The 27,656-nt window shown below is 33.8% G+C and overlaps 2 protein-coding genes across 3 annotated transcripts in view; one reads left to right on the top strand and one right to left on the bottom strand.

The window, feature by feature from the left end:
- Positions 1–11,840, top strand: part of LOC134534765 (nonsense-mediated mRNA decay factor SMG7-like) — a 63,417-nt gene extending 51,577 nt beyond the window's left edge. The window contains exons 15-17 of the mRNA XM_063373305.1: positions 1,889–2,398; positions 10,070–10,273; positions 10,369–11,840. Coding sequence (XP_063229375.1) covers positions 1,889–2,398; positions 10,070–10,273; positions 10,369–10,464 — 810 coding nt within the window. The 3' untranslated portion in view covers positions 10,465–11,840. The remainder of the gene's footprint in view (positions 1–1,888; positions 2,399–10,069; positions 10,274–10,368) is intronic.
- Positions 11,841–16,073: 4,233 nt separating this feature from the next.
- The window catches only part of LOC134534764 (uncharacterized), a 57,277-nt gene continuing 45,694 nt past the window's right edge, over positions 16,074–27,656 (bottom strand). For both annotated transcript variants that reach the window (XM_063373303.1, XM_063373304.1), the window contains exons 11-14: positions 24,458–24,667; positions 21,062–21,342; positions 19,355–19,466; positions 16,074–16,746 (exon numbers count right to left, since the gene is read on the bottom strand). In XM_063373303.1, coding sequence (XP_063229373.1) covers positions 16,591–16,746; positions 19,355–19,466; positions 21,062–21,342; positions 24,458–24,667 — 759 coding nt within the window. In that variant the 3' untranslated portion in view covers positions 16,074–16,590. The remainder of the gene's footprint in view (positions 16,747–19,354; positions 19,467–21,061; positions 21,343–24,457; positions 24,668–27,656) is intronic.

Below are 27,656 nucleotides of genomic sequence, written 5' to 3'. Positions count from 1 at the left end.
AAAAAAAGAACGCAATTCTTCAAAACTTTCGACCTAAGACCTAACTATTCAAAAGAATGGCCATGCTTGTCGTCTTCAAATGTTTTGGAACACCACGCGTTTTGTAATGTATGCACGTTTGACTTTTCGATTACACATGGTGGAAGGGATGACTGTAGAAGGCACATTGAATTAAAGAAACAGGCAGAACATTTTATAGTCATGACGAGCAATAAATCAATATCGTAGTTTTTTCGCTACATCTGAAAAAACGAAAGTAACGAACACAGAGTTATTGTTTACAAGTTCTTTTGTTTGTCTTCTGTTGTTTGTTTATAAGACAGTTCTTATCCAACCAGGATAAAAGAAGCAAATAAAAAGACAATTGTTGTTCAAAAGTATAACTTTGAATACTTTGAATTGAAGGTTGAAAATTTCCTGTAAAATTAATGACATTTCTTACATATTCAGATGATTGTATTGTTCAAATAGTTTTTTTTCTTCGATTCATTAATTTTCATTGTATTCATATACATAGGCCTACATTTTTCATTTTTTTTTGCATATTATTGTCCTTTGTTTTCTCTTGTGTGTGTCATAATTCCTCAGGAAAAATTTATTGTGCATGATTTACGCGTACTTTTTTCATATAATTGTCATTACTGATGGGTGTGATTTGAGGTTGGCAGCTCTGCCTACAATGTGTCTCCTGACCATAGACAAAGCATCAGCAGAGAGTATGTGAACAGGTTCTTCAAGCGGCCATAGACTAATGACTGAGATACTGAACCTTAAAACACTTAAGGTGTTTCATGTGTTTATCGGTATACATATTTATAACAATGCTTATGTTTCAGTATAAAGAACTTCAGTATAACAAACTCAACTATTTTTTGGTCCCTTCATGTTCTTTATAGTGAAGCTTTCCTGTACTTTGAAAGGTGAAATCAATTTTTTAACATCATTTTGTCCAATTTTATATAGTGAGTAGTTGCTTTTGTATTTATTTTTTTTCCCTTTAATTTAGAGTCAAATATAAATTTATTCACCTGCTTAAATTTTTTCTGTGTCTACGACATTGGTCTTGTGACGTCACAATGATAAAAAAGAATAGAGAATAATAGCAAAGATAAAATGTTTCCTTTGCTAGTGTGTTGCCTTGACAATGAGCATTCGTCAAATCTATAACCTATTTAATGTTATATGGGGCCTTTGCAAAGAGTTTGGTTTTCACAAAATTTTATGTTCTTAATTATTCGAACACCAATTATATTTCAGTTATTAACAACTCTTGATATTATAAAAAATGCATATGATTTTAAAAAGTTAAGAAAATATGCTGTTATGATTACCCAAAAGTCAGTTTTATAATAATGTTGGTAATGGATGCTTTGTGTGTGCATGTGTGTGCTTGTTTGTTAGGTAACCAATAATAGGCTTGTAACTACTGCATTTTACAAAAATTTATGTAGAATTTTTATTTTTAATTTATCTAATAGTTATTATTGACTCTTAATCTACCAACTTTTACTCCTTTATCTACCATTTTCTTACACACGTAATTTTATATAATATAACTTGAACACAATTTAAATTTTTTATATAATTTTTACTCTGAAATAGAGGGTAATTATTTAATAATCTTCACCCATTTCAGCTCCCTGTAAGTGAATTCAGTTAATGAGAGAAGTTTATGAAACCTCAAGTTGGAGCAAAATGTTTTAACATACCTCAATCTCCTGTACCATAGGTTAGGAAGAATGGTTTTTTAAGGATCGCTCAAGTTCAGATATTATTTAGACTCATTTACAATAAATGATGATTTTGTGAAATAGATTTAATTTTGATACTAGATTATTTTGTTATAAATAGTAGCAGAAACTTTAAAACATTTTTTATTCTATTGCAGGTTACTTTCAAGACTCCATCTCCCAGCATTTCCCCCCAAGCATGTCCACCGGCTGACGAGACCAAAGTGTCGATAGCGTGGTCTCAGCAGAATCCCTCGAGGCAGTCCCTCGCGCCGACCACGGCCGGTTACCTCCGCCAGCGACACGACGTTCCCTTGCCGTCATTCCCTTCAAACTTCTCCGTCCCTCCTCCGCCCATACAGTTCCGACAGCCTCCGCCGCCCGCCCCCGTCAGCTCTTTGTTCCCGCCGGTCCGCCAGCCCTCCTTCGCCCCCGCGACGCCCTGGCGGGACGAGCAGTGGTGGGCCGGGCAGCAGAGGATGCCGTGCGAGGACCAGAGCGCGTTCGGGCGCGACGCGAGCGGCTGGGCGGCCAGGCAGCTGGGGGGCCTGGACCCGTACGGCGGCCAGGCGGTGGTGTTCTCCCCGCACAGCGCCAGGCTCTACCAGCAACCGCACTCGCACATCGACACCGCGCACCTGTCCGTGTTCAGCGGTCAGGAATCTGAGGTACATGTCGTGTGCTGTATGGTCAGGTCCCATTTCCTGACGGGAAGTTTCACAGTTTCACACACTGTTACAGTAGAACCACAATTTTGATTTTCAGTCATGTGCACCATTTTATTCACTCCTGTTTTAACCTCATTTGACGCAATTCAATATATTCCTGTTGATCACAACTCGCGTTTAATTTGCTCCCTGCAATTTGCGCTATTTGTTTATGCTATATCTACATAAATTTGTTATTCCAGTGTTTGTCATGTACATCGTACACTTGTGTGAAATACCAAATCCAAAATGCTGTTAGGACCTTTGTTTGGATAAATTATAAATATTTGGAATCTAGTCAGGTTAATACTTGCGAAGTAAATCCATGCTTAATTGTGTGTATCCAGAGGAGGGTACTAATCTAACGATAGGTTATCTACTGAGATAAAAGAAGCAGTGTAAAGAATAATTCATATAAAGAAATGAGTGTTTATAATTAGGGCAACAAAATCATCTATGCAGTGTTTTGCCTTTTCTCAATCAGGTCAACCTTTGTTGTATGTTGCCTTGTAGTTGCATATATTCACAGGATTGCATGTTGTGTTACAACTACGTATCAATATTGCTATTTCTTATGTTACAGATGCATGTTCTCATGCCTTAAGTCCATAGACTCGTAGAACTGCGATAATAATATAAATTCTTACGGGGTGGCATTTCACTTCACCTGACCATAGGACATCAATTGGAATAGTACGTCAGTCGACAATAACTCAAGTCATACACATAACCGTGTGACTCATCGGCACATGTCAACAGCATCACAACGCCTCGTAAACATGACTTTACTGAACTTGGTCCCTTACTTCGAGAATTAATTAATTAATTACAATTTAATATCAGCTAATGGTTTTATAGTTAACAGTGTTTTCTCGCATAATTGTCGCACATTTTATACTAAAATCAAGTTTGAAAAGTAGGGGTGCAACGTTTATGCTGAAAAAAACTTTTTTTTTGTTGGGTAAAGTTATTCATAAAAACAAAACCTGTTCATGGAAAGTACGTTTATTTAAAAAAAAGTGGAGTATACAAGAGCACGCCAAACAATTTATATTAATAAGTCATGCCACAAAAACCTTTCTTCAACTTTAAATAGAAAAACAAAATCTGTGACCTGAACGCAAGCCACTTGAATCTGTAGGCATGAGCGAAGCTTCGATAGTACAAACAAATTTGAAGTTTTTTTAATATTCGATAACACTTCGAAACGATATGAACTATTCGCATTAAACATATCATTCAAGTCTTTACGTCGCACGTACAATTTATTCTCTGTTAACTTTGGAAGATTGACCTCTCGCACGAATGTGACTTCACAATCGATTACTCTAAAGAGTTACCTAACCTATTGCAGCATGTGTCGCCTACCGGGCTTATTAATTTCATCTAACGAAATTATAAATGGATAAAGGCGCAGAGGGTTCATCATTATCTAGAGAAATACCTTCAAAAGGAAAAAACGTAATGCAATATGGAATTTTTTTCACATATGTTGGTGATTGTTCCGCACAATGCGATAAATGCAAACAATTGTACAATTGTTCAAATGCCCGCGTGGTAGGTTATGTTACAATGATAATTGTATTGTTTTGATAATTTGTAGGTCGTACACAGCGATGTAATTTATTATATGCGTGGTAATAACTGTTCTTCGATTGTAATGCAATATCCAGCGGTAAAACAGACAAATTAAAAACGCAATTATGTCACGTTGCGACCACTCTTGAAATGAATTTTTTTCATTGGTTTTCTTATGCCTTCAAACTAATAATGTTTCATGTTGACTACTTTTAGACAAGATTTTCGTCGTAACGTTCATAATAAAGTAGATGAAGTAATTTGCTATAAAACAGTGTTAATGTGTGTGTGGTAGATTGATATTGTTTAGATAGCGAATTTGGAAATTTTACTATCTTTCTACAATACCGACACATATATAGCAATTATCGCTAGTTTTTAGTTTTTTTGTGTAGTATTTTTATATGGATGAAAAAGTAGCAAATACATATTATTAGACTTTAGTGATCTGTGGAATAAATAATTATTCTAATTTTGGTGTTTTTCTAATATGGTTAGAGCTAATCCAAAAAATTAAAAAATACAGAAAATGGTATTTTTGAGTAGGCTACTATTTGTCCTAAAAACACAAATAAGAATTTTTAATGTTGCTAACCTAATCTAAATCAATGAATGCCAACTGACAGTATTTTAATTTGTAGCTAAGCTTACCTAACCAATGGTTCAAGCATTTAAACAATGGGGCCTATTTTATATGTTAACACCCTAACCACCCATTAAAATAATTTAGAATAACTTAAATGTAGCTAAGCTAGCCTAACCTAACCTAATCAAATATTAAAACGTTAAAACTGCAAACGACCGATTAACAATTTGAAATACTGCAATGCAGTTTACCAGAGTCATCAACTAAAATGAGAGAGTCTCAAAAATAAAATTTCTATAATGTTGTTTTTCAGAAGAATATCTATTCTAGAGTATTGCACTATTTTTAATTGCCATCTGAGGGCAGTTTCGTTATTACAGATGATTTCCATTTAAAACATGGGAACAGTTGAATGCCCTGTGTTAAAATATTTAAAATATCAATTTTTCTTATTTAAAAACATATCTAGTACATTTTATATGTTATATTGATTGTGCAAAAGAAATCATTTTCTCAAGAAAATGAGTAAGACATATAAAAAAAAATATATTTCTTGCAGGCACTACAATGACACTCCAGAACCATTTGGGGGCAAAACATACTGTTGTACAAGGAGCTATTGAAAGATAAAGAAAAAATTCACAAACTTGAAGAAACTTCTGCAGTCTATTTTATTGAATATGTTCAGAAGTACACAGAAGATGTCACCAACAGATCCTAAAGCACAAAGTATTACAAAACAAATTGCCAAAATGTTGGCAACAGAACTTTTGCCTAATGAGTTTGTAGAAGGGCGTGGGTTTCAAGAGTTAATGGGACACAAACATGTTGCACCTACATATACAGTACCATGCAAAACTACTTTCTCTGAACATTACATATCAGCACTTTATGAGGGGGGGGGGGGGGGGGGGAAACCCTCAAGGAAATGCTTGTACAAGATTTACATCTGATAGCTGGACTTCATGTTCAACGGACAGTTACATCAGACTTACCTGCAATTATCTCCGACCCGCAGGGGCGCAACAAGGGGGAGGGGGGGGGGGGGCAAGGGTATTTTGCCCCCCCCCCCCCCCTCCTCTGAAACCTTGAAGTGGGGGCCAACAGGGCAAAGAAAGTGCTGTGTAATCAATTTTTAGATAATAAAACTGCTTAAATAGCACCATTTTCCACCTTGAAATACAAATTCAATAGGGGGGATCGATGATTCTTTATAAAAAGTTATATTGCCCCCCCCCCCCTTTTGGAAATTTAGTTATTGCACCCCTGCCGACCCAACTTTACTTCTGTGTCATTTAAAATGAGCAACACTGTTGTAAATGAATCCCATACAAGTGTTCATGTGGCTGCTACCCTATAAAATGTTCTCATTGACTGGGGAATCGACCCAGCAGTGTCACCTATACCATTATTTTGTATCACTGACGATGGTCATAATTCCAGACAGGCTTCTGCATAATTATTTAGAGATGGTTCAAGATCATGTTTTGCTCATACCCTTCAAATTTCAATTGAAAACAGCAAGAATGATTGCCCAGGTTCAAATACACTTCTTAGTAAGGCCAGGAGTACAGTTGGTCATTACCGAAGAAGCACTCGTGCTAGGAAAAGACTACACACACTCCAGGAGCAGTTGAACATGCCTAAACTAGAGGTAATTCAGCATGTTGATACATGTTGGTGCTCATAGAGTACCAAATGCTCAAGAGAATGCTGGAAATGAAACCTGCTCTTGTTGCCGAACCCGTGAACTCTGGTAATACAGACATGCTGATCGCAGTGGAATGGAAACTTGCTGAGAACTTTGTTCAAGTTTTACAACCACTTGCAGAGGCCACAGAAGAAATGAGTGGTAACACTTAACCCAACATTGTCTATGATCATTCCAGTACTTCACTGTCTTCTTTGTAACCTCGAATCGCACATCGCTGCCAGAGCATTGCATAAAAACCGTAAGTCGAGGTTTCCAAACTATATGCAAGAGCCCCTACAACGTGCTGCAATGTTGGTAGATCCTAGATTTAAAGGTGTTCTTCTATCAACAATGGAATCACAAGCCATTCTTTTGACGGAAATTAAAAGTATGAAAACTGATTCCATACATGCAGTTACAGGAAGTTAAATCTAGCATTTCCAGCTCTGCACCAACGTCTTTTTTATAGGCTGTCTTGGACAGTATTCCAACGGAAGACAATAAAGATTATGATGGAGAAGAAGATGTACGACTGTACTTAAAAGAACCCCGCATCAGCAGACATGAGAATCCATTGTATTGGTGGAAAAATGAAGGCACAAAGTACCAATATTCATCCTAAGTAGCGCTAAAGTATCTGGAGGTTCCTGCCACACAAGTAAATTCAGAGCGTCTCTTTTCAGCAGCTGGGAATGTTGTTTCAGCACGAAGAGAAAACTTGCTTCCTCAGCATGTAGAGCAATTGGTGTTTTTACCATGTTTTTAAATAAAACAGATTAAAACTGCAGTTTTTTAAGGTGAGACACTTTAATAATGGATTTTGGAAGTTGAGTTAAAAAGAATTAAGAGAATTTTTTTGCCTGTCAAATGCAACTATTCACATTCGATTCGACTTCGCATAAATAGTTACTATTCGCTTCGCACTTTGATTCACAACGAAAATTTATCATTCGCACATGCCTATGAATCTGTGACGTGAACTAACGCGTAACTATCGTCGTAGTACACACTTGCCACGAAAGTGTGCAGGCTATCAAATGTAGTTAACTCGGCACTTGACAGAGCTCACATTGCATGAATCGGAAGATATCGATATTCGACTACGTTTGTGCGCTCTATACAGGAAGCAACATAACAAAACATGAATGATGCCAACTAGCACTGGCTACATTTTTGTAAGTGGTACACCGCGGCGACGCAAACAAAAAGATAAAGGTTATATTTTTAAAAAACATCTTTAAAAGAAAATTTACACATTAGACAACTTCGTATTTCCGTTAATTAAATAAGTGGTGAGTCCGAATAAATATTAGATTTCTACTTTAAAATACATTGTTTTATACAGAAAAAATACCCACACAAAGCGCTCGGAAACTAATAGCGGGACCAAACACATCATGCGACTTTTACACAAGTTATTTTTTATCCAAATTTTGACGTCCTAAAATATGGGTGTGACGATTATGCACATGCGACGAATATGTGATAAAATAGGGTAGTCATCATATGGACATCTTGTGTCTTGTGAAACTACCTATACGACGTACTTGATATAACTTATTCAGACGTGTCATGTAAAAGACAAAACAAATGGTTTAAAATAAATAGACATGATGGTTTAAATATTGAAATCTAAATTTATTTTACTGAAGGATAAATATTTACTTTCTTGTATCTGAACATATGTAATGGCACAGTTTTAAGTGGTGTCTACTATCTTTACACATAAACTGACAATTAGTTGTAATTCAAAATAGCAAATATTCATTAGAACTCCAAAATACTTAAGCAAAGTAACTGAATAATATTTTGTGTGTGTGTGTGTGTGTGAAGAATACGTCATTATGTTGAAAAACAAGCGTTTCAAGCTTTCAACACTATTCAAATATATTGCTTTGTCTCGATTGATTTTAACAAAAATTATAAATGTCCGATAGTGAGTTCAATCTTTAAGCTTGAGATCTAAAAGAAATCTCAGACCACTGAGTTACATATTTCAAATTGAATGATGATTACAAATAATAAATTACAAATTGAATGATAATTTTAATTTAAAGCACAAAGGGTGTTCTTAGTGACAACATTTATGTCTTTACTTTAAATACAAAAAAAAACTATATTTTTAATTTGTAACACACGAAACTGGTGCAGCATTACGTAAAGTGCTTGAAACTGAATGGTGATTATGAGAAAATGTGAAGTAGATATATAGATAGTAAACTAAAACTGACAGTATACACTTTTTCTCATGAGTTTATTTTTTTTAATGACGAAACGGTACCTACTTTACGGACATCCGTCATTCGAATATCATCTTGCATAAACACATTAAAACCTGGGCTCAATATCTTCTTAATTTTACTTTTAACCTTGGTATAATTTTCAGTGTCTAGTAAATCACTTTGTTGTACTCATTAAAGGAGACTTACATCATCCAGCATTAAACATTGTTATTAATTTAGACAGTTTAAAAATTATAAAAATTATGACTATTAGTCAGATTTTTATAATCTTCTGGTGTTAATGACCTTGCTGAACAATTAAATAATCGTATATGTGAAAAAGTTAATATTTTTATTCCAACTATATCAAGAAAGGCCAGAAAATACCCAGGCTGGTTTTCTAAGTAGCTGATCCACACACTGAAATCTAAGAAGCACTTTCATAAACTATACAGAATAACCAGTAATATGTTTTACTACATGCAATTCTCCACCATCACAAATAAGTGATAATGTTAATTAAATGTGATCAAATTAATTGGACCTAGACAACGAATACATAATCCCAAATATATTTGGAGATATGTAAAAATCATGAAAGAAGGCTATTTTGAACATCATTATCTTAAAATTAATGGTACAATATCAAGTGATCCAACTGTGTTTCCTAATGAATTTGCATGGTATATTTCTAATGTCTACATATCTAAATGTTTTAATTCTCAACTTTCTAAGTCTGATTTATAACTTGATTCTATTCCTATGACCTCTATCTCTGAAAGCCTTGTACTCTGGGGCATCAAGGCCTTAAAAACCTTAATATCAACCGGACCAGATGGTATACCAAATTTTATTTTGAAGTTTCTTCCCATATATTAGCACCTTTATTGCAACATATCCTTAACTCGAGTTTGAAATCCCAAATTTAACCCAGCAAATGGAAAATAGCCAAGGTGATTCCTATTCACAAAAGCGGAACGAAACTTAACATCTCTTATTATCGTCCAGTTTCTTTACTTAATGGGTTCTCAAAAAAAAAATTTCAAATTGGAAATTAGCAATAAGTCTTTCATGTAATCAACATGGCTTCAGATCACGTATGTCAACATCCACTAACCTAATTACTTTTATTAATCCTATCTTGAATAAAGTAATAAACATGGGACAGGCCAATGCCTGTTTTTTCGATCTAGCCAAACCTTTTGATACTGTGAATCACTCATTATTACTTGTTATAGTATCCAGTTTTGGTCTATGCCTTAACTATGTAAATTGGTTTTCAAGTTACCTCAAAAATTTAAGTTTTTTGGGTTCGATCAACAACTGTAGTTCATTTTATTATAAGACTTGTTCTGGTGTTCCTCAAGGAGGTACATTGTCTCCACTCCTTTTTAACATTCGTAGTAGTATATTTAAGCTTGTATTTCTGTTAAAATTATTAGAAATGTGTGAACTATGTTGTTGATATGAGACTACAGTATCTTCTGGTCAGAATCAAAAATTTCTAAAAATATTTTAATTTTATGGGATGAATGATGTGTCTTGTGTTGCAGCACCAGAGCAGTAAACCATCTCTTCAGGGAAGCAGCAAATTGTTGCCGCAAGAAGGCACATTTTCTTCTCTTGCGGGAGACACCACGAGCACTTACTCCCTGTTCAGTTCGCCTTCGTGGACCATCCACAGCTACGGTGGCTCGGACGTGACCACAGGCATGATCGGAGTCGCCAGCAAGAATGCACTCGCCATCGGCCAGCAGGTACGCACTTGAGTTCCCTGTTAGTGCCGCTGTCCAACAGGCCAGAGAATGGAGAGCTGGTGCGGGAGGTACGAACGACGCTTGCCGTGTTGCAGTCGCTGTGGTCCGGGCCGGGCCCGTCGCCCCTCGAGAGGCTCCTGGAGCAGCAGAAGCAGCTGAGGGAGGGGCCTGCCCCCAAAGGCGGGACTTGAAGTGACCGTCGCGCAGCGTCAGGCGATCTTCAGTTGCTGCAGAGAGCACTCTCCTCAGGGGAACAACCTGTGGCTAATAATAACACTATCCAAATCATGAGGGCTACAATGTAGATTTACCATGTTCTTGTCTTGGTAACTAAAATAACATAATCATACTTGTGTAACAGCTCTTGAGATCACTGCCTGTAACTGCAGCAGTTAACGTTTACGACTCATTACTGTAAGCTTGTGCTGAATGGGGCTCTGCTGTACTCCATTATAATGTTTATCTCGAGACATTTGTGTGGTGTCTTATCTGTACTGTTGTACTTTATTAAAATTTTCTGCTAGGGGTTAACACGTGGCCCAAAGTAACTTTGGTAGTGGCCATCACCCACCTGACACCAGGAAGCATTTATTTTACCAATGCTAATAGTACTAGTTGCGAGATGTGATGAAAGGGGATGGAAGATATAAACCTTGATAGCGCTCCACTGAGACTTTCCTTGTATAATGTGTAGCGAGAATGTGTTCTATTTACATCTGTCTTACTGTCCTGTGGTAAGGGAATTTTCAGATATTGGTCCTTTGTGTACTGATCAGATCATTGTAATGGATATGAGCATAGTTTATTACTTATAGTGCAAGTAGAGTGTCGTGTAAGTGGTAAACATCTACCTTTAGACTGTTAGAGATTGGGCAAGCAGAATGGCTTGCTATGGATAGAATTTATCGCATGGAGTTGCTGAAGCCATATGAAGAATGTAAATTTTATTTCTGTGATTATGTTTTATTGTGTGTCGCCTGACTAGCCTGTCAGTTTGTGTTGAATGGAAAAAAATTATGTTACGTGTTTCGGTGCACTCGGTGTATTTAGCTGCAACTATGTATATTCTTACTGTATGGCGACAACTACATGATACTTGTCACCATAGAGTATTTTTCATTGATAACATTAATTAATATGCATTTGATTGTTTATTTCAGAGAGCACAAAATCAGGCTATAAGAATGCTTGTATTGTGGTGTTATAATTTACATGGGGAATAGTTATTGTAATACGTGTAGTCACTGGAACTTCCAGTGTAAGTTGGTACACATCTGAAAATGAAATATAAACTATGAAAACAATAAGTTCATAACAGATTAAGTTTATAATTTTATACATTAAAGTTGGTGGGATTTACATTCCTTACAAAAAAATCTGTTCACTTGATGATTGGTGGCTGTTACCAATAATGCTGGTTGTAGGTTAGGCTTAATTAACTCCCACTTTACAAAATTTCAAGATGTGTACCTAATATGAATAATTGAAAATTCCACCTTTAAGTTTTACATTGTCCACTGCAGAAATTTGTATTTATACAATAAGAATAAAAGTCATTTGTTGGTAACTCAGTTTACAGTTATTGTACTTTTGTGTGGCCTGAAGTTTTCTTATAGTAATTTTCAAAATTGTGTTACGTACTTCTCCATATCTTACCTATGTACAGTAGGGTCATTGCCTCGTGCAATGTACAGGACAAATCAAGATATAACAGTATGCTCTAAATTTCTCAGGTAACCACCCAGCAATTTTTTAGTTTGATGGTTTACCCTGTAATGGTGTGTATACCATTGTGAATAAGCATGTTGGTTTAAATTAATATTGCTGGCTTAGCATTAGAGTATGGGCAAATGCATTGCAAAGCATTTATAGGTACAAATTCACATATTTGACACAGTTCAAAGGAAGTTTTTATTTTTATACTGGATTAGCATTGTTGAATGCTTTGTAGTCTGAACAAATACCTATATAGCTCCATTGGGATTTTTTTTATGTAAACACAAAAATGGTAATTTTTTTTTTTAATTTCAAAAAACCTTGAGGAAGGTATACTGTTGCACTGGCCACAATGTTGAATTCAAGAGGGATTGTTGTTGAATATCTCAACCATTATCAACTTTGTCACAACAGTTTTTGCTGTACAATTGATATTTTTCTAATGAAACTTGAAATAAGTAGCCAAGTATAATTATTACCTGAACTCGTTTATTGTTAACTTTAGGGCATAAATGGCCATAAACAAACTTGTAGGGAATTAAATCCTTGACAGTTTTGGTATTAACACAATAGATTTTCTTCTTAGGATCAATATTCAAGGTACCGTGATAAGTTAGAACCGGTAACCACCAATGCCGCAATAGTTGCTCAAGATGATTTCCTACAAATGTAAAACAAATTGCAATTAAAAAAACGTGTTCATATCATAAAGTAGGACTGAAATGTTATGTCTTGTACTAAAATTGTTGCAGAGAAACTTATGAAAATATTAGGAAATTCAGGATCTAACTGATGATGACATGTACAATCCTGCACTCCTGAAAATGAAACTGTTTCTGTTTGCAAATATGAAACAGACAATGTTAACTTGAAAGGACTATTATTAAAAAAAAAAAAAGCCAAGAAGTTTTGATCCTGATATTAGCAACAAATAAATCCTGATTTAAAAACCTTTTTAAAAGAAAAATAGGGGAAAAAATAGGCCTTGTGGATTCTTCACACTTACAAGAAAAAAAAAATGTTTCGATTTCAAAATCTTATAAGAAAGAAAAGTCACTAAACAAAACAAATTTGAAAGTAGTGATTCATATTAGGCATACATCAAAAAAAAAAGTGTCAATCTCTACCACTGTAATGGCAAGGAAGTAGTGATGGGATTTTCGATACCTCGATACCTTCGATACTTGACGGTATCGCAAAGTATCGAGTATCGAAAATGTAAGTTCAATACATTTTTTCGATACCGGAATGCTTGTTCATTTGTATTGAATTAATTTTTGAGTCGCCATCGTACAAAATACAACTACAGTAGAACCTCGATGATATGTTCCCGTTTCATACATTTTCCCGTGTCATACGCAGATTAATTTTGGTCCCGCCGAAAGTACTATGTTTACAATGGTTTACTTTCCCGGAACATACACTTATAAAATCATTAATTTCCCGTTTCATACGTTTTTACGAAGCGGAAAAGTCCTAAAATTTTAAATTTTTTTTTTTGTTATATTCCTCCTGATAAACTACGTTTTAATGCTTTTGTTTTGAAAAACGTTCATTGTTTACCTTTTCAAACGTAAGAAAATAACTTTATGGCACCATAGATATAGTGTGTATCAGGAAGACTGCACTTCGCTAGTAGCATCTATGGCCAGCACCAAGCGAGACTAGTGGCGCAAACTAGCAATGATTATGAAAATGGTGCACGCGCTTTACCAAGGCACGGATCTCATATTTTGTGCATTCATTAATCTTTGAACTGAATATACCCGTTTATTATTGTTTTCTTACGATCGAATTGGTTTGTATTTTACGTTTCTCAAGTTAAAATTTTATTGAAAATTGTTCTGTTGCATAAAGTTGTTTGTACAATGAAACAAACAAGCAAAAATTTCTGATTTTCTTTTTACAAATAGCCTATTTTTTTAAAATTTCTAATTTAGGTTTGGTGACTATTCCCCCCTTCCAAGAAAGGACTTCACAACATTTTGTAAGGCCACTGTTTCTTATGTCAGCTTTACTTGATTATGGACTGTATTTTACATTTCTGGTGGTTTTATTATATGTATATATAATGATGAATTCATATCTTTCATTAATATAATGCAATTATTTACACATTATGTATTTAAGTTTAATCTGATATTGTGCTGATATGCTCGACTGAAAAAAAATTTATTATCGCCATTCCCTTTTCATACACTTTCCCGCATCATACACCATTTTTGTGCCCTCTGTTGAAAAGTATATGGCAGGGGTTCTACTGTACTAGAACAGCTTATTAGCCTTAATTATGATAACCAATAGGCTTATATCAGAATAAATTATAATTATATAAGTTGTTACTGCAACTTGCCAATAGTATTAATATTATATTATTTAACGATCGTCCACTGATTTTCAGCACAATCTGTACAGTTATTTAAAAGTAATGTTGAATTTTCAAATACGTTTTTGTACGAACAATGGTGTTTTACAGTTACACATAATAATTCAAATTACACCGGGATCTTTTGCACAATGTTTTAAAAAATAATGTAAACATTATAAATAAGTTTGGTGTATTTGGGATACGTATTTGTTAAAAAACCGTATTATAACAACGAAATAATATTATTCCCCTACGGTGCTATTATCTACCGTGACAGACGCGAACCTAACGAATCGTGCTCTCTATCAGCTGCCGCGGGAACCAGGCTCTCGTTAACACATATTTTCCGTTTATCACGAGGGGCGTTATTATTAATTAATTATAAATAAAATTTTGTGCCCGGGGCCACAATTGCAAATCATTTTGAGCACTGGAAGACATAAAAACGTAAAATATTCTCGACAAATTTTAATCTCGGCCCCAGCGCACCATGAGCGTCTGGGTTGGAGATTAAAGCCGAAATTCTTTCTTAAACTTACTAATACTTATTTTATTAACTGCAAGGGCATTTTTATTAAATTCTACGTTTAATTTCACAATGAACGAACTTTGCCTTTAAATGTGTAATTGCGAAAAAGCTTAAAATAATCTCTTCGTTAAAGTAATAAAAAAACATATTTGAATTGATGAGTGCAAATAAAAGTAAATTTATCAATTAAATTGTAGATTTAATTTCACTCCTTCTTTGTATCCATACAAAATAGTGATAATTCAATAAAAATGATTCAATTTTATTCATAAAAGTATGCAATCATTTCATCAATGTTTTGTTATGACGTCACAAACTATCGTCCGTAAACCGACTTTACAGACAACCAATTTTCTTTTAGGTATATTGATTGATTAAAAGATGCTGTTTCAGGCCTTAATTATTTGTTTTTGCCATAGCTAGCCATAACTGAGCATTAAAGCCATAGATAACAACTCAACTAGCCTTTTCATGAAGTCATTTTGTTAAGTGGGGTGTTAAAATACTTCTTGAGCTATGGTCATTTCGACCACAATATTTTTTTTCAACTATAATAATGAAGTCGTTCTGGGTAAGTGTATAAATGTGTTTGAATGTGCATCGTATAACATGGGCAGCGAGGGCGTGCCTTCCCCTTGCCGTGAACACACCTGGTACTCGGCTGCCCACGTCAGGGGGAGAATAGCACAGGTATTATTTATTGTGTAGAACCACCAGTACCTATTGTATTCTAATTTTAAGGGTAAAGCATATTACAGTCTGTTTCTGTAGAATCCAAAAAAAAATTAATTTCTCTCTATACTCACAAACACACATTAATGATGATTTAATATTACATTTTGTTGTCACATTTTGTTTTTCACAATTTCATGCACTATAATTTGCTGGTTAGGTTTACCCGGAGGTTATTGCACAGATTGTCTCATTAATTTTGTGATTCAGATTAGCTGGTTCATTGCATGAGTTATGTGTACTGATTTTGTTTTGGTTAACATGTAATTGTTTGACATTTTGTAACTTTTGTAAGTACATCTTAGAATTTTGGATACTACATTACATTGAACTCATCATCCTATGATCTAAAGTTCAGTTTGAAGGAATAAGTGGATCGTGAAGATTGGTTAGTATATTGTACCACTTTCCTTTGCATATATGGGAACTTGGCAACACAACAGATTACACAATTATTTTTTGAATTCTTATTATTTTATTTCAATGCCTACTATAATCGAAACATGTTCTTGTGTATCCGAATTAATTCTAAACTATAAAAAAATGGTGCCTGATAAAACACTTTATATTTCCAGATTTTCAAAACTAACTTGCTAAATAAGTTTTTAAAGAATAGGTAATATTTATCAGAGATAATTTCTCTGCATGTAACATATTATAAGAAATTTGTTTAGTCACGTGAATGTGAATACGAATTTAAACTTTTAACAAACACAGTGCAGAACATGGGTGCCAACAATGGATATCACACACACCAAGGTTTGAGGCTAAATTCTAAGAAGAGTATGCGTTGACTGGCAGGTGTTTTTGGTAGTGACTCTTAAATTATCAAAACTTTACAGAATGTGCTTACCACCTACACATTTGCAGTTTTTATGCTGTTTGCAAATGCCATTTTGCATCAGGGTTTTGTTTTTTAGGCAACAGAGGATGCCTGGAAGATATATGACCGTTACACAAAGAAATGCCGAGTTAAATCTTGCCAGTAAACTGGAAATGCTTCTTGTATTTCTGGTACAAGGACTTGAAGAGCTCGCGGTCGGCTGGTTTCAGGGTTCGCAGCAAGAACATGACTTCATTCTCATCACTCATGGACAGCAGGCAGTTGATACAGTTTTGGAAATGTACCTGCAAAAATGATTCAAGTGACGACTTTTTACCATTACTTTCAACAAGCACACTGCCAAAAAAAATATTTTATCCTTCTTTCCAAAAATTTATATGGTTACAATTGTTGGCATTTACTCTACTCAAACTCCAAAGTGCCTTACCGCAGTATGGCATTGACAGCTACACTGTTCTAGCATCAACACAGTAACAGTTCAGCACTGCAAACAACTGAAAGTGTGTGCATAGAGCATCTCACTCTTAGTTTTCAGTACAGGATAAATGGCCCACACTGTTGCCAAAGTGATAGATTAGTTCTATTCAAGTAATAAATCAATCATAGGGCTTATTTACACTACAAATTTTGTTTTGCACACCATTGTTAATTAAATAAAGTTTTGAGTTAATGCAAATTTTAACGTTTTTCTATCGTTTTAAGATTCTGAAATATATTCAGTATTAAACTGTAAGTTGTAAACAAAATTTAAACTATACCAGTGGCTGTGTCTATAACAAAGAAACTTATGTCTTTACTTTTTAACAACTTTTATTCTTACAGATAATCAGAGTCTTCACACATTCAAGTATACCCGGGCGCCATTGTTATGTCTGAATAACTAACTGAATAAATAATTTGGAACAAATTTTAAATCATGAACATGATATTGTTACAGAATGTTAAATTTATCATCTTCATTCAAATTTAAGACCAAAACAGTAATTGACAATAAAACAATTGAATTACACCATTTGAACAGTTTTCAGTTCTTTAGTCAAATATTAATTAACGTTACAAATTAATGAAATAATTACTTTACTTAAAAAAATTACTCTACCGTGTGTGACTCTTATATTTAAACTCAACTGTAGTCAGCAGCAGGCTGGATAACTGGTTTAGCACACAAGTTAAATTCAAGACAAAATGTAATCTTTTCTCAAAATTAAGCAATCTGCAAACAAGTACATACAATATCTTGTGTTAACATCAAACTTTGAAAGCATTTGAATACTGTAATTTATTATATAACAACTTGACAAAGTTAACTATCATATGTTAATAAACTATAAAATAAATAAAAAAATCCGAGTTTCTGATAATTCAAATAACAATTACTCAACCAAACCGAAACCAACAAAAATAACTATCTTTAACTGTAATTCTCAAAATAGACAAATTTGTCTTAACAACCTAGTGTACTGAACACCAAACCGATATTTCATCTTTAAATTGAAAAAATGATTTTAAATTGTTTATGACTAAAAGTTACACTGTTAAAATACGTCTTATTTGTTCAAAGAATGAATACAACTTGTTTTCTATGTCGTGTTCAATACAATGTCCTTGTAGTATCGGCTGTGGAACACTGAAAATGCCCTTCCAACGTCTACTATCAAGTCGGAATAACTCAGCAAACTGACGTCGTTTACTTTGGACGAACTGGTCGGCACGATCGTTGCTGCTTTCCTTCTTTCCTGGATTTGAACACCGGAACGATGACTTATAGACTGCAGTAGATTTACCTTCTTCGGCTGGCCTTTCTGATATTCCCTTTGTGATTATTAATAGTTATTTCAAAATATTAACGACACTCTTCTTTGTATCTTTGTATGAGTAGGTATTCTTCTACAGTTCTCACGCTGGATAAACATTGATTGACTTCTTGATTATAATTGATAGATCCTTTAGCCATAATATTGAAGAAATCAGGTAGCTATTGTTGAAAATATTCAATTAAAATTGATGAAATGCACCCGTTGCCAATGTAGGTAGATTCTTGCGAAGCATAAATTTTATTGTAAACTTCTTGATATAGGTATTGATTTATTCTGAAATATGTAAGTTACTTTTATTTATTGTGTTAAATATATTTAAAAATTAAATACATTAATTTTAGTTTTTCTGTAAAAAAAAAATAATGCTGACACTCATAAGTTAGTAATTTATTTTGAGGCTCTTGGTGTACCTGAAATTAGAATACCCTATTTTTTAAATTGTTTGTTATTCTTTGAAGTAGTAAATGAAAATTTGTAAGATCATTTATAAAATAATCTGAAGGTTATGTATCTAAATATATCCATCAAGACAAGTTAGATAAGCATTATCTAAAATGTATGGAATATGATCATGGGCACTGAAGATTCAAATCTCAAATATCAGGATCAAAATTGGAATTCCATAAATTTTAGGTATGTATAATGTATAATTTTAGACATATAATTGAATCTTCGAATACATAACCTCTAACACACTCAGCCGCATACATTGATACTATTCATCTTTCAATGTTATCTTCTTTTATGAATTTTTTTTAGGTTCTTCTTAATGATGTATCATGTACAAGCAAATTCCAAACTTACATAACTAATTATGTATAATGATGTATAACAGTAGTTTGAGTCCAAGTAAGTCAATATCTTCATAAGCTAAAAATATTCACCACATTTTTACACAAATCATTAATTTATATAAGCTGTATCATGCAGAAACTTGTTTACAAAACACAGTTTGACAATTTTCCACCATTGTTACAACCAACCTTTGACATGATCTATATCCTTAACATTCACACACATATTTGGGATCCAAATAGAGAATATTCAATTCCTCTGCATTACTAACCGCACTTACCTTAACAGATGGATGGATGTTATGAATGTCCATTTCATGTAGCATGTCTGCTATGATATATGGACATACCCTCTTCAAATGTTGTTTTGAACCAACAAGAGAGTCCGTGAACCTAGGGGAAAAAAATTAAATGCTATGAATAAATATTGGAGTTTAACGTCTTACTGATAAGTAGGTAGGTCCACAATGTGTACTTTTCTATGTGTCGTAGTAACAACTTAAGTAAACATAAACAATGAAACGGGGCTAAACATACATAAATAACATTGTTACACGTTCTCTCATACCATTAACAATTTTTTCTAGGCCTAAAAAAAGTGATTCCACTTGAAAACTAAATAACAAAAGATATAATGAAGATACAACCCACAGCACAAAAAACCTAGAAAAATAATGAAGTATCATGTTTGAGAAGTTCATAAATATGTAATATTAATTGGTAATGTAGTAGATGTATTGAAATACTTGTTACTGAAATTTGTTTCCTGTGTTACACATCTATGACCTACCACATTACTTTTTCAGAAATGGCATTGATCAACTTGTGGAAACAACTGTATATCGCTCCAAACTTTACATTTCTACAAAAATGTTTGAATTTCTAAAAAAACTTAAAAACCTCGGAATTTCATAGTTTTTCGTGAATTATGCACTTCAACATTTTTCGGGGTCCTTAGTCATACACTAGGTATGTAGTTGAATAATAAGGGATTTCATTCCCAAAAACATCCTTCATCTAAATCTACCTGTGACTTGCTGGTCGGCTAGCTAAATTTTCGTCACCTCACATGTGATGCTATGCATTCAACATGGCAACTTTGGTTTTTCCTTTGCTTGATCTCTGTGTCTTTTTGAGAACATAATCTCAGCCCACATAATTAATTAAGTGGAATATATTTTTAATTTAAATTCTTCTCCCCTATAACGTAATGACTGTCGTTATTTTGTAATTATTTATTTGCGAGTAACACTGCATTTTTTTTGATGCCGTGGGTCCTCTGGCCCAGTTCATTCACTTTCCGGATGGCGCCTCACCCGGTCCCCGAGATAAGCCGCCATGCCTTATACGCAGTTTCCTCAGGCATTATGCATTCAATGACAGCAAAGGAAATAAAATGTTACTTTTAGCCTTCAGCACTGAAATCATCTATGATCTGAATAATATATTTAAAATAAACCACATTAAAAAAATATTATATCAATGAAAATTAAATCAAAATTCAAAGGACCCAGTTTATTGATTTTAAATTATTCTATATAGTTTATACTGTTTTTACGTATGTCTTCAATGTTTCATCGGTAAAAGAAACAGTCCCAAAGTCTGTTTTGTTATTTCTTGGAATCTGAATAATTTAAGGTTATTAATGCCCTCTCAACCTCTGAATTGGTATTAAAAATGGTAGCAATTCGCCGCCTGAGTATCGGAGTGTTCTATGTCCACATTTTAGGTTTTTTATGATATGGACACGAAATTAATATTAGTATTCATTTGTACTATATCCACACACGTCTACGCACATAAAAATGTTTGTTCTTTATTTAAGACCAATATTATTTTGTTCTATGTCATGCTATTCATAGTTATTTGAACTTTCAAATGCTTATAGCTCAGTTCCTACTCCAATTCTCAGGCGACGAGTTTCCAGCACACAGCCAAATGGTAACCACAGAGGGGACGTGGGAGGAGCGGAGGCGCGAACGACGTACTTGGTGAGCCCCAGGGCGCCGGTGGCCACCTGCCCCGCCGCCAGGGGCGAGGGGCTCCGGCCGACGTCTGCCAGCTGCGCGAGGGCGGAGAACAGCCGCCGGTAGCACTGCAGCGTGCCGGGCAGCCGGTCCCACAGCCAGGCGGGGCGGTGGGTGTGCAGCTGGTGGAGCACGGACAGCATGGCGGGCCACACCTCGGGGAAGCGCTCCTCCACGACGGGCGAGGGGACGGACGAAACGCTCAGCAGGCACAGGTCCGCCACGTGAGGCACCATGCGAACCTGCGTGGACACACCCGCGCGCTGTACCTTGATCCTGTACACACTGCTCGCTGTTTTCATTTAGTACCTCAAAAGATCCTGGTAATTTCAAAAACTTATAATATAATATGAAACAAAAAATGTACACAAAACCTGTTATAATTTGTTATTATTGTGGTATTCAAATTTTTGACTGACCAGGATCTTTCAATGTACTACATTAAAACAGCAAGAATCACATACCACAACATCAATGTACATATATACGATCATGCTATCAACGGATAAACTTGGATATAGTACACAATGTCACTGAAAAATTACTGCATTTATTTTTCACAAGAAAAAGCAAGGAATTAGGAAGTATTATTATTATTTTTTTTGCCATTTTCTAGATGGTCAACACTTATATTTAAAAAAACACATTTGTAAACACTCTTTTTGTTGCAATCATTTCTAATGAAGGCTGGAAAGGAGGTGAGAAAATGTAGCAAGCTACATGAAGAAGATGTAACATCAGAAAAATTCAGCATACATTACTGTGACACTGCTACATGTAGCATTCATGTTGCCTCCTGTTGCATTGTTAAGTATATAATTAACTAGTGTATTTGATGTGACTCTCAAACAATAATACATTTTGGCATTATCTTTTATTTTTCTGAGAACCTGGGGACATAAAGATTTAAACAATTTCTTATTCTCATACAGGAAACCAAAATGTGTGTGTATGTGTATGTGTGTGTGTGTGTGTGTGTATATTTGTATATATGTATATATGTATATATGTATATATGTATATATATATATATATATATATATATATATATATATATATATATATATATATATATATATATTATAAATGTATAAAACTAGTGATGGGATTTTCAATACTTCGATACCTCGATACCTTCGATACTTGACGGTATCTCAAAGTATTGAGTATCGAAACTGTAAGTTCGATACATTTTTTCGATACCGGAATGCTTGTTCATTTGTATTGAATTAAGTTTTGAGTCGCCATCGTACAAAATACAACTACAGTAGAACATCGATGATATGTACGTTCCCATTTCATACATTTTCCCGTGTCATACGCAGATTAATTTTGGTCCCGCCGAAAGTACTATATTTACAATGGTTTACTTTCCCGGAACATACACATAAAATCATTAATTTCCCGTTTCATACGTTTTTACGAAGCGGAAAAGTCCTAAAATTCACAAATTTTTTTGTTGGATATATTCCTCCTGATAAATTACGTTTTAATTAATGCTTTTATTTTGAAAAACGGTCATTGTTTACCTTTGCAAACGTAAGAAAATAACTTTATCGCACCATAGATATGGATAGTATCAGGAAGACTGTGCACTTCGCTAGTAGCATCTATGGCCAGCACCAAGCGAGACTAGTGGCGCAAACTAGCAATGATTATGAAAATGGTGCACGCGCTTTACCAAGGCATGGATCTCATATTTTGTGCATTCATTAATCTTTGAACTGAATATACCCGTTTGTTATAGTGATGGGCAGAACGGGTCTTTTGACCGATTCGGTTCTTTTGGATCAGTTCCGTGAAAGATTCGTTCAGAACGATTCGTTCATCTCGTTCATTTCGTTCTTTTCTGTGTATGGGATCTGGCTCCTTTATCAGGTGTCGTAACTCGTTCATCCTTTAGAGTATTAGCTACGTGTTTGCTTCCAGCCTCCCCTCGTTATCGCGTGACCCGATAACGAGAGGAGGCTGGATCGCGTGGGTGGTTATCTTTATCTACTCTGCATGGGTAAATGAAATTTCAAACGTCTAGTTGTATTCTGACTGTTAAAAACTATTGACTGTTGATCGCTGCAAATGCTTCCTGCAGTGATTCTCAATAATACGGGAGCATTAAATCTAAGAATGTTATGAAAGTGATTTTTCTTAACTTTTATTTGTAATCACACTATAGCTAGTATTTGAACATTGCTTTTCGTAGCCAGTGAATCACAGTTGCGTATATGAAACAAGATTATTTATATTTTATTACTTTTTAAGTTACAGGCTATTTACACTCTAGTGACAGTAAAGTGTTTACATGTAGACCAACACATTTAAAGAAAAAAATACAAAAATTTAATACTACTAACTTATTGCGTTTCAGTATGAAGAGAGACAAATGAAGTACATTAATTAACCCAAAAATGGTAAGTGTGAACATTTGTAGTTACTTTCCCTGTTACGTTTAATTCATACGGTTTTTTTAAGTTTTTTATTTGCAATTTTAAACCACTACTTAACAGTTGGCATTTTCAGGTATAGATACTTTTCATGTTACCCTATTTTATTTTATCAGTTATTGTTTGTTCTTGTGAACATGCGCATGCTATGATTACTAATTGTTCAGACTCCTGACGTCATGAATCATTTCACGAACGAATCAGACCGGGCGCATGGCCGGTTCTCTCATCTCGTTCTCTCCGCGTTTTCGTTCTTCCGAATCTTTCAAGGTACCGGCTCTCAAAGAGCCGGAACTTTGCATCGCGAACGAATCGCAAGATTTCGTTCTCTCAAAGATTCGTTCTTTTTGAACGATTCGTTCACGAACGACCCATCACTAGTTTGTTATTGTTTTCTTACGATCGGATTGTTTTGTATTTTACGTTTCTCAAGTTAAAATTTTATTGAAAATTGTTCTGTTGCATAAAGTTGTTTGTAAAATGAAACAAACAAGCAAAAATTTCTGATTTTCTTTTTACAATAGCCTAATTTTTTTATTTCTAATTTAGGCTTGGTGACTTTTCCCTCTTAAATACACTTAGAAATTAGTTAGGTTCGGAAAAAAAATTTATGTATTTAAGTTTGATCTGACATTGTGCTGGTATGATAGATTGAATTTATATCGTTTAAAACTAATTTATGTTATTTGTAATAATTGTTACTTAATGGGAAAATATTTTCCCCTGGAGTATCGAAAGTATCGAACTGAAAAAACAATACAGAATCGAGTATCGAAATTGTGGTATCGTCCCACCTCTAATAAAAACAATGTATACAGTAATGTGTAAGTAGCAAAATAAATAATTTATTTGCAAGTGTCACAGGATTTAATATACAGATGGAAGAATAGTAATATTAAACATCTCACAAACTTACCTGTGGGTTAGAAATCAATGCTTCTTCCATTTTTAGGATCTCAACTATGCCTTCATAACAGTGGTCCAGACTGGCCAACAACGACTCACACAGCCTCTCTACCGCTGTCTGTCTGATGGCAGACTTGCCAGATGCTAGGGATGAGATGACCACACTCTGCCACCACATCATGAGAATGCTGTTGGCCGACTGGCTATTCAGCCTATCACGCTGAAACACAAACAAACAAAGTGATCTGAGATTTTTTTTTTTGTTCTGCACATTATACAATCAATTTTGAGGGTGCAGATGAATTAATGTTCAACAAGCTACATCATTTATAAGTTTACTGCATTTATATTTGACTAGCTTAAAACCCGCATCTTCGCGTTCGCGTATTTCAGGGTATTGCTAAAATCTTACCATTTTAAGAAAAGCATGTGAATAATTCCAAACTTTTTTTCTAAATAAATAGACACAAAGTTCTACAGAGAATTAATTATTTACATTATTTATGCTAAGATTCTTACATCCAGCTTTGTATGCTTTGGAGATGATTTTTTTTTTGATAAAACATAACTTTATCCCTTGCCACACCCTTAAAAAAAAGAAATCAGGAAAACTTAGAAAAAACAACTTGTAACTCCATATACGTATTCTTAATTTCTAACCCTTAGATCTAGTAGATTTTCAAATATCCATTTTTTTTTTTCCTTTAATCCAAACTTAACTTTTTTACATCCCTTAGATGTGGAATCTTGCACATACATTAAATAATTTGAATTTATTATTTTTACCATTAATTTACGTCTTAATTAGTTTCGGATAAGATGTTTTTAAAATAAATAACTTACTCCATTTTCAGCCCCATTAAAAGAAAAAATTATAAATGAAAAAAATAAGAAATATGTAACTACAGATGTAACTATTTTTTAGTTTATAACTTTTTATTCTAATTGAATATGAAGACCAAGTTTTGTGTTTTAAAAATGCACCTACCCCTTTTACAAACCTTAGGGTTTGAATTTTTAAAACTGGTAAAATTGTGATTGGTAAAATTTTTAAGTTTATTATTCATAACCAAAATAATATTTGACTTGATGTAGGCTTTTGGACACATGCCATTGCTAAGCACAGGTATGTCTATAGAAGAAAACTACAAGAAACACAAATGACAAAAACACAAATTAAGCAAAAAATTGCTGTTGTCAGAATATAAACTCCACACAATACTCCACAACAGGAATATGGTCAACAAACAAAGAAAAAACAAAGAAAATTGGACTAACAGAACGAAAAAACCTCCACAAATGATGACAGCACAAAAATACCGAACACAAAAAAATTCAGCACAACAGTTGAAACGAGACAAAAACACAGCTAAACAAAAAGACGAAAACAAACAATAGTTTTCCAAAAAACAGAAGAGAACGAGGAAAAAAAAAAAAACACAAATGATGACAGCACAAAAATATTGAACCCAAAAAAAAAATTCCGCACAACAGTCAAAACGAGACAAAGCACGACAAAACGAAAAGACGAAACAAACACAACATTTTTCATTTGTGTTTTTTGTAGTTTTCTTCTAGACATACATGTGCTTAGCAATGGCGTATGTCCGAAAGCCTACATCAAGTCATGCACTCCCATTGTACAAATCATTTAAAGACAAAATAATATTTATTTCAGAAATAGAATTATTAATCTTAAAACAGTAAATTGTGGTTGGTAGATTTTGTATTATTATTGTTGGTCCCTTGTATCTTTTGTTATGCTTGGTTTGCTTAGGAGATATCATTAATTATCTTCAATTCATATTTACCTGTTTTTCACACCTTAGGGATTGGTTTTCACAAAATGGTAAAATTATGGTTGGTAGTTTTCTCATGTTTAATATTGGTACCAAAAATTATTTTGTAAGCCTAATTTTATTCAAAGATATAACTATTCACTTTAAAACCATATTTATCTTATTCATTCTAAGGTGTTGTATTCCTCAAATATATAAATATTTTGGCTGATAATTTTTGTATCTTTGTTATTAGTACCTTATATAATTTATTACCTTTATTAAATTCAAAGATAAAATTATTTATCTTAAAATCATACATTACCCTTTTTCAAATCAGGGTTAGAATTCCAAAAAATATAAAAATTATGGTTGGCAGTTATCATAAGTTTATTATTGTTATCCAATTTATTTTAATATGCTTAATTGAATTCTGAGATATAATTATTATTCTTAAAAATATAATAACCTTTTTTTCACTTCTTTAAGGGTTTTTATTTCACAAAATATAAAAATTTTGGTAGTTAGTTTTAGTATGTTTAGTAATGTTAACAAATACCATTTATTATGCTTAATTAAATTTGGAGAAATAATTATCAATCTAAAAAATATTCTTACTTTTTTCACACCTTAAGGGTTGAAATTCGTGAACTATTAAAATTGGGATTGATACCTAATTTACATGTTTATTATTGGTACCTAGAATCATTTATTACGTTTAATGAAATTACGAGATTATTATTATTCTTAAAAATACAGTTTTTTCACCAAATTTCGCAAAATATAAAAAAATTTGGTTGTTTGTATTTATGTATATGTTTATTATTGGTAACCAGTATCATTTATTTTGCTTAATTAAATTCGCAGATATAATTATTAATCTTAAAAACAAACTATCCCTTTTTTACCCCTTATAAATTGAATTACGCAAAATGTAAAAATTGTGGTTGTTTGTAATTGTATATTTATCATGGTATCCAATATCATTTATTATGCTGAATTAAATTTGGAGATATTATTCATATTTAAAACATACCCATTTTTCACCCCTTTAGGGGTGAAATTCTGTAATTATACATAGCCTAGTTTTTAAGTTAGTCAAAGACCTTTCTCATGAAAACAGTTCATCAAAATCCATCAAGTAGTTCTCGATCGATGCTTGAACAAACAGACAAAAATTTTAAAAACTATATTTTTAAATCCTTAACTATGTACACAGCTTTTTCCAATAATTTTTTCCCCTTCATTTCATCCAAAGTACAGACTTTTTATTCAAACAAGTTTTATTATTAGTATAGATTTTAATGGTTATTGATTTGGTGGCACAGAAACACATACAAGTACAAACATAAACACCTTCCAAATAAATATACTCGTGATAAAACCTGACTTTCGGGAGACATAACCCCACGTTTGTGATTATCCGAGTGT

Source organism: Bacillus rossius, chromosome 8 (genome assembly GCF_032445375.1).
Source record: "Bacillus rossius redtenbacheri isolate Brsri chromosome 8, Brsri_v3, whole genome shotgun sequence".
Lineage (NCBI taxonomy): Eukaryota > Metazoa > Arthropoda > Insecta > Phasmatodea > Bacillidae > Bacillus > Bacillus rossius.
Note: the sequence above shows the minus strand (reverse complement) of the source record. Positions and strands in the feature narration are given on the sequence as shown.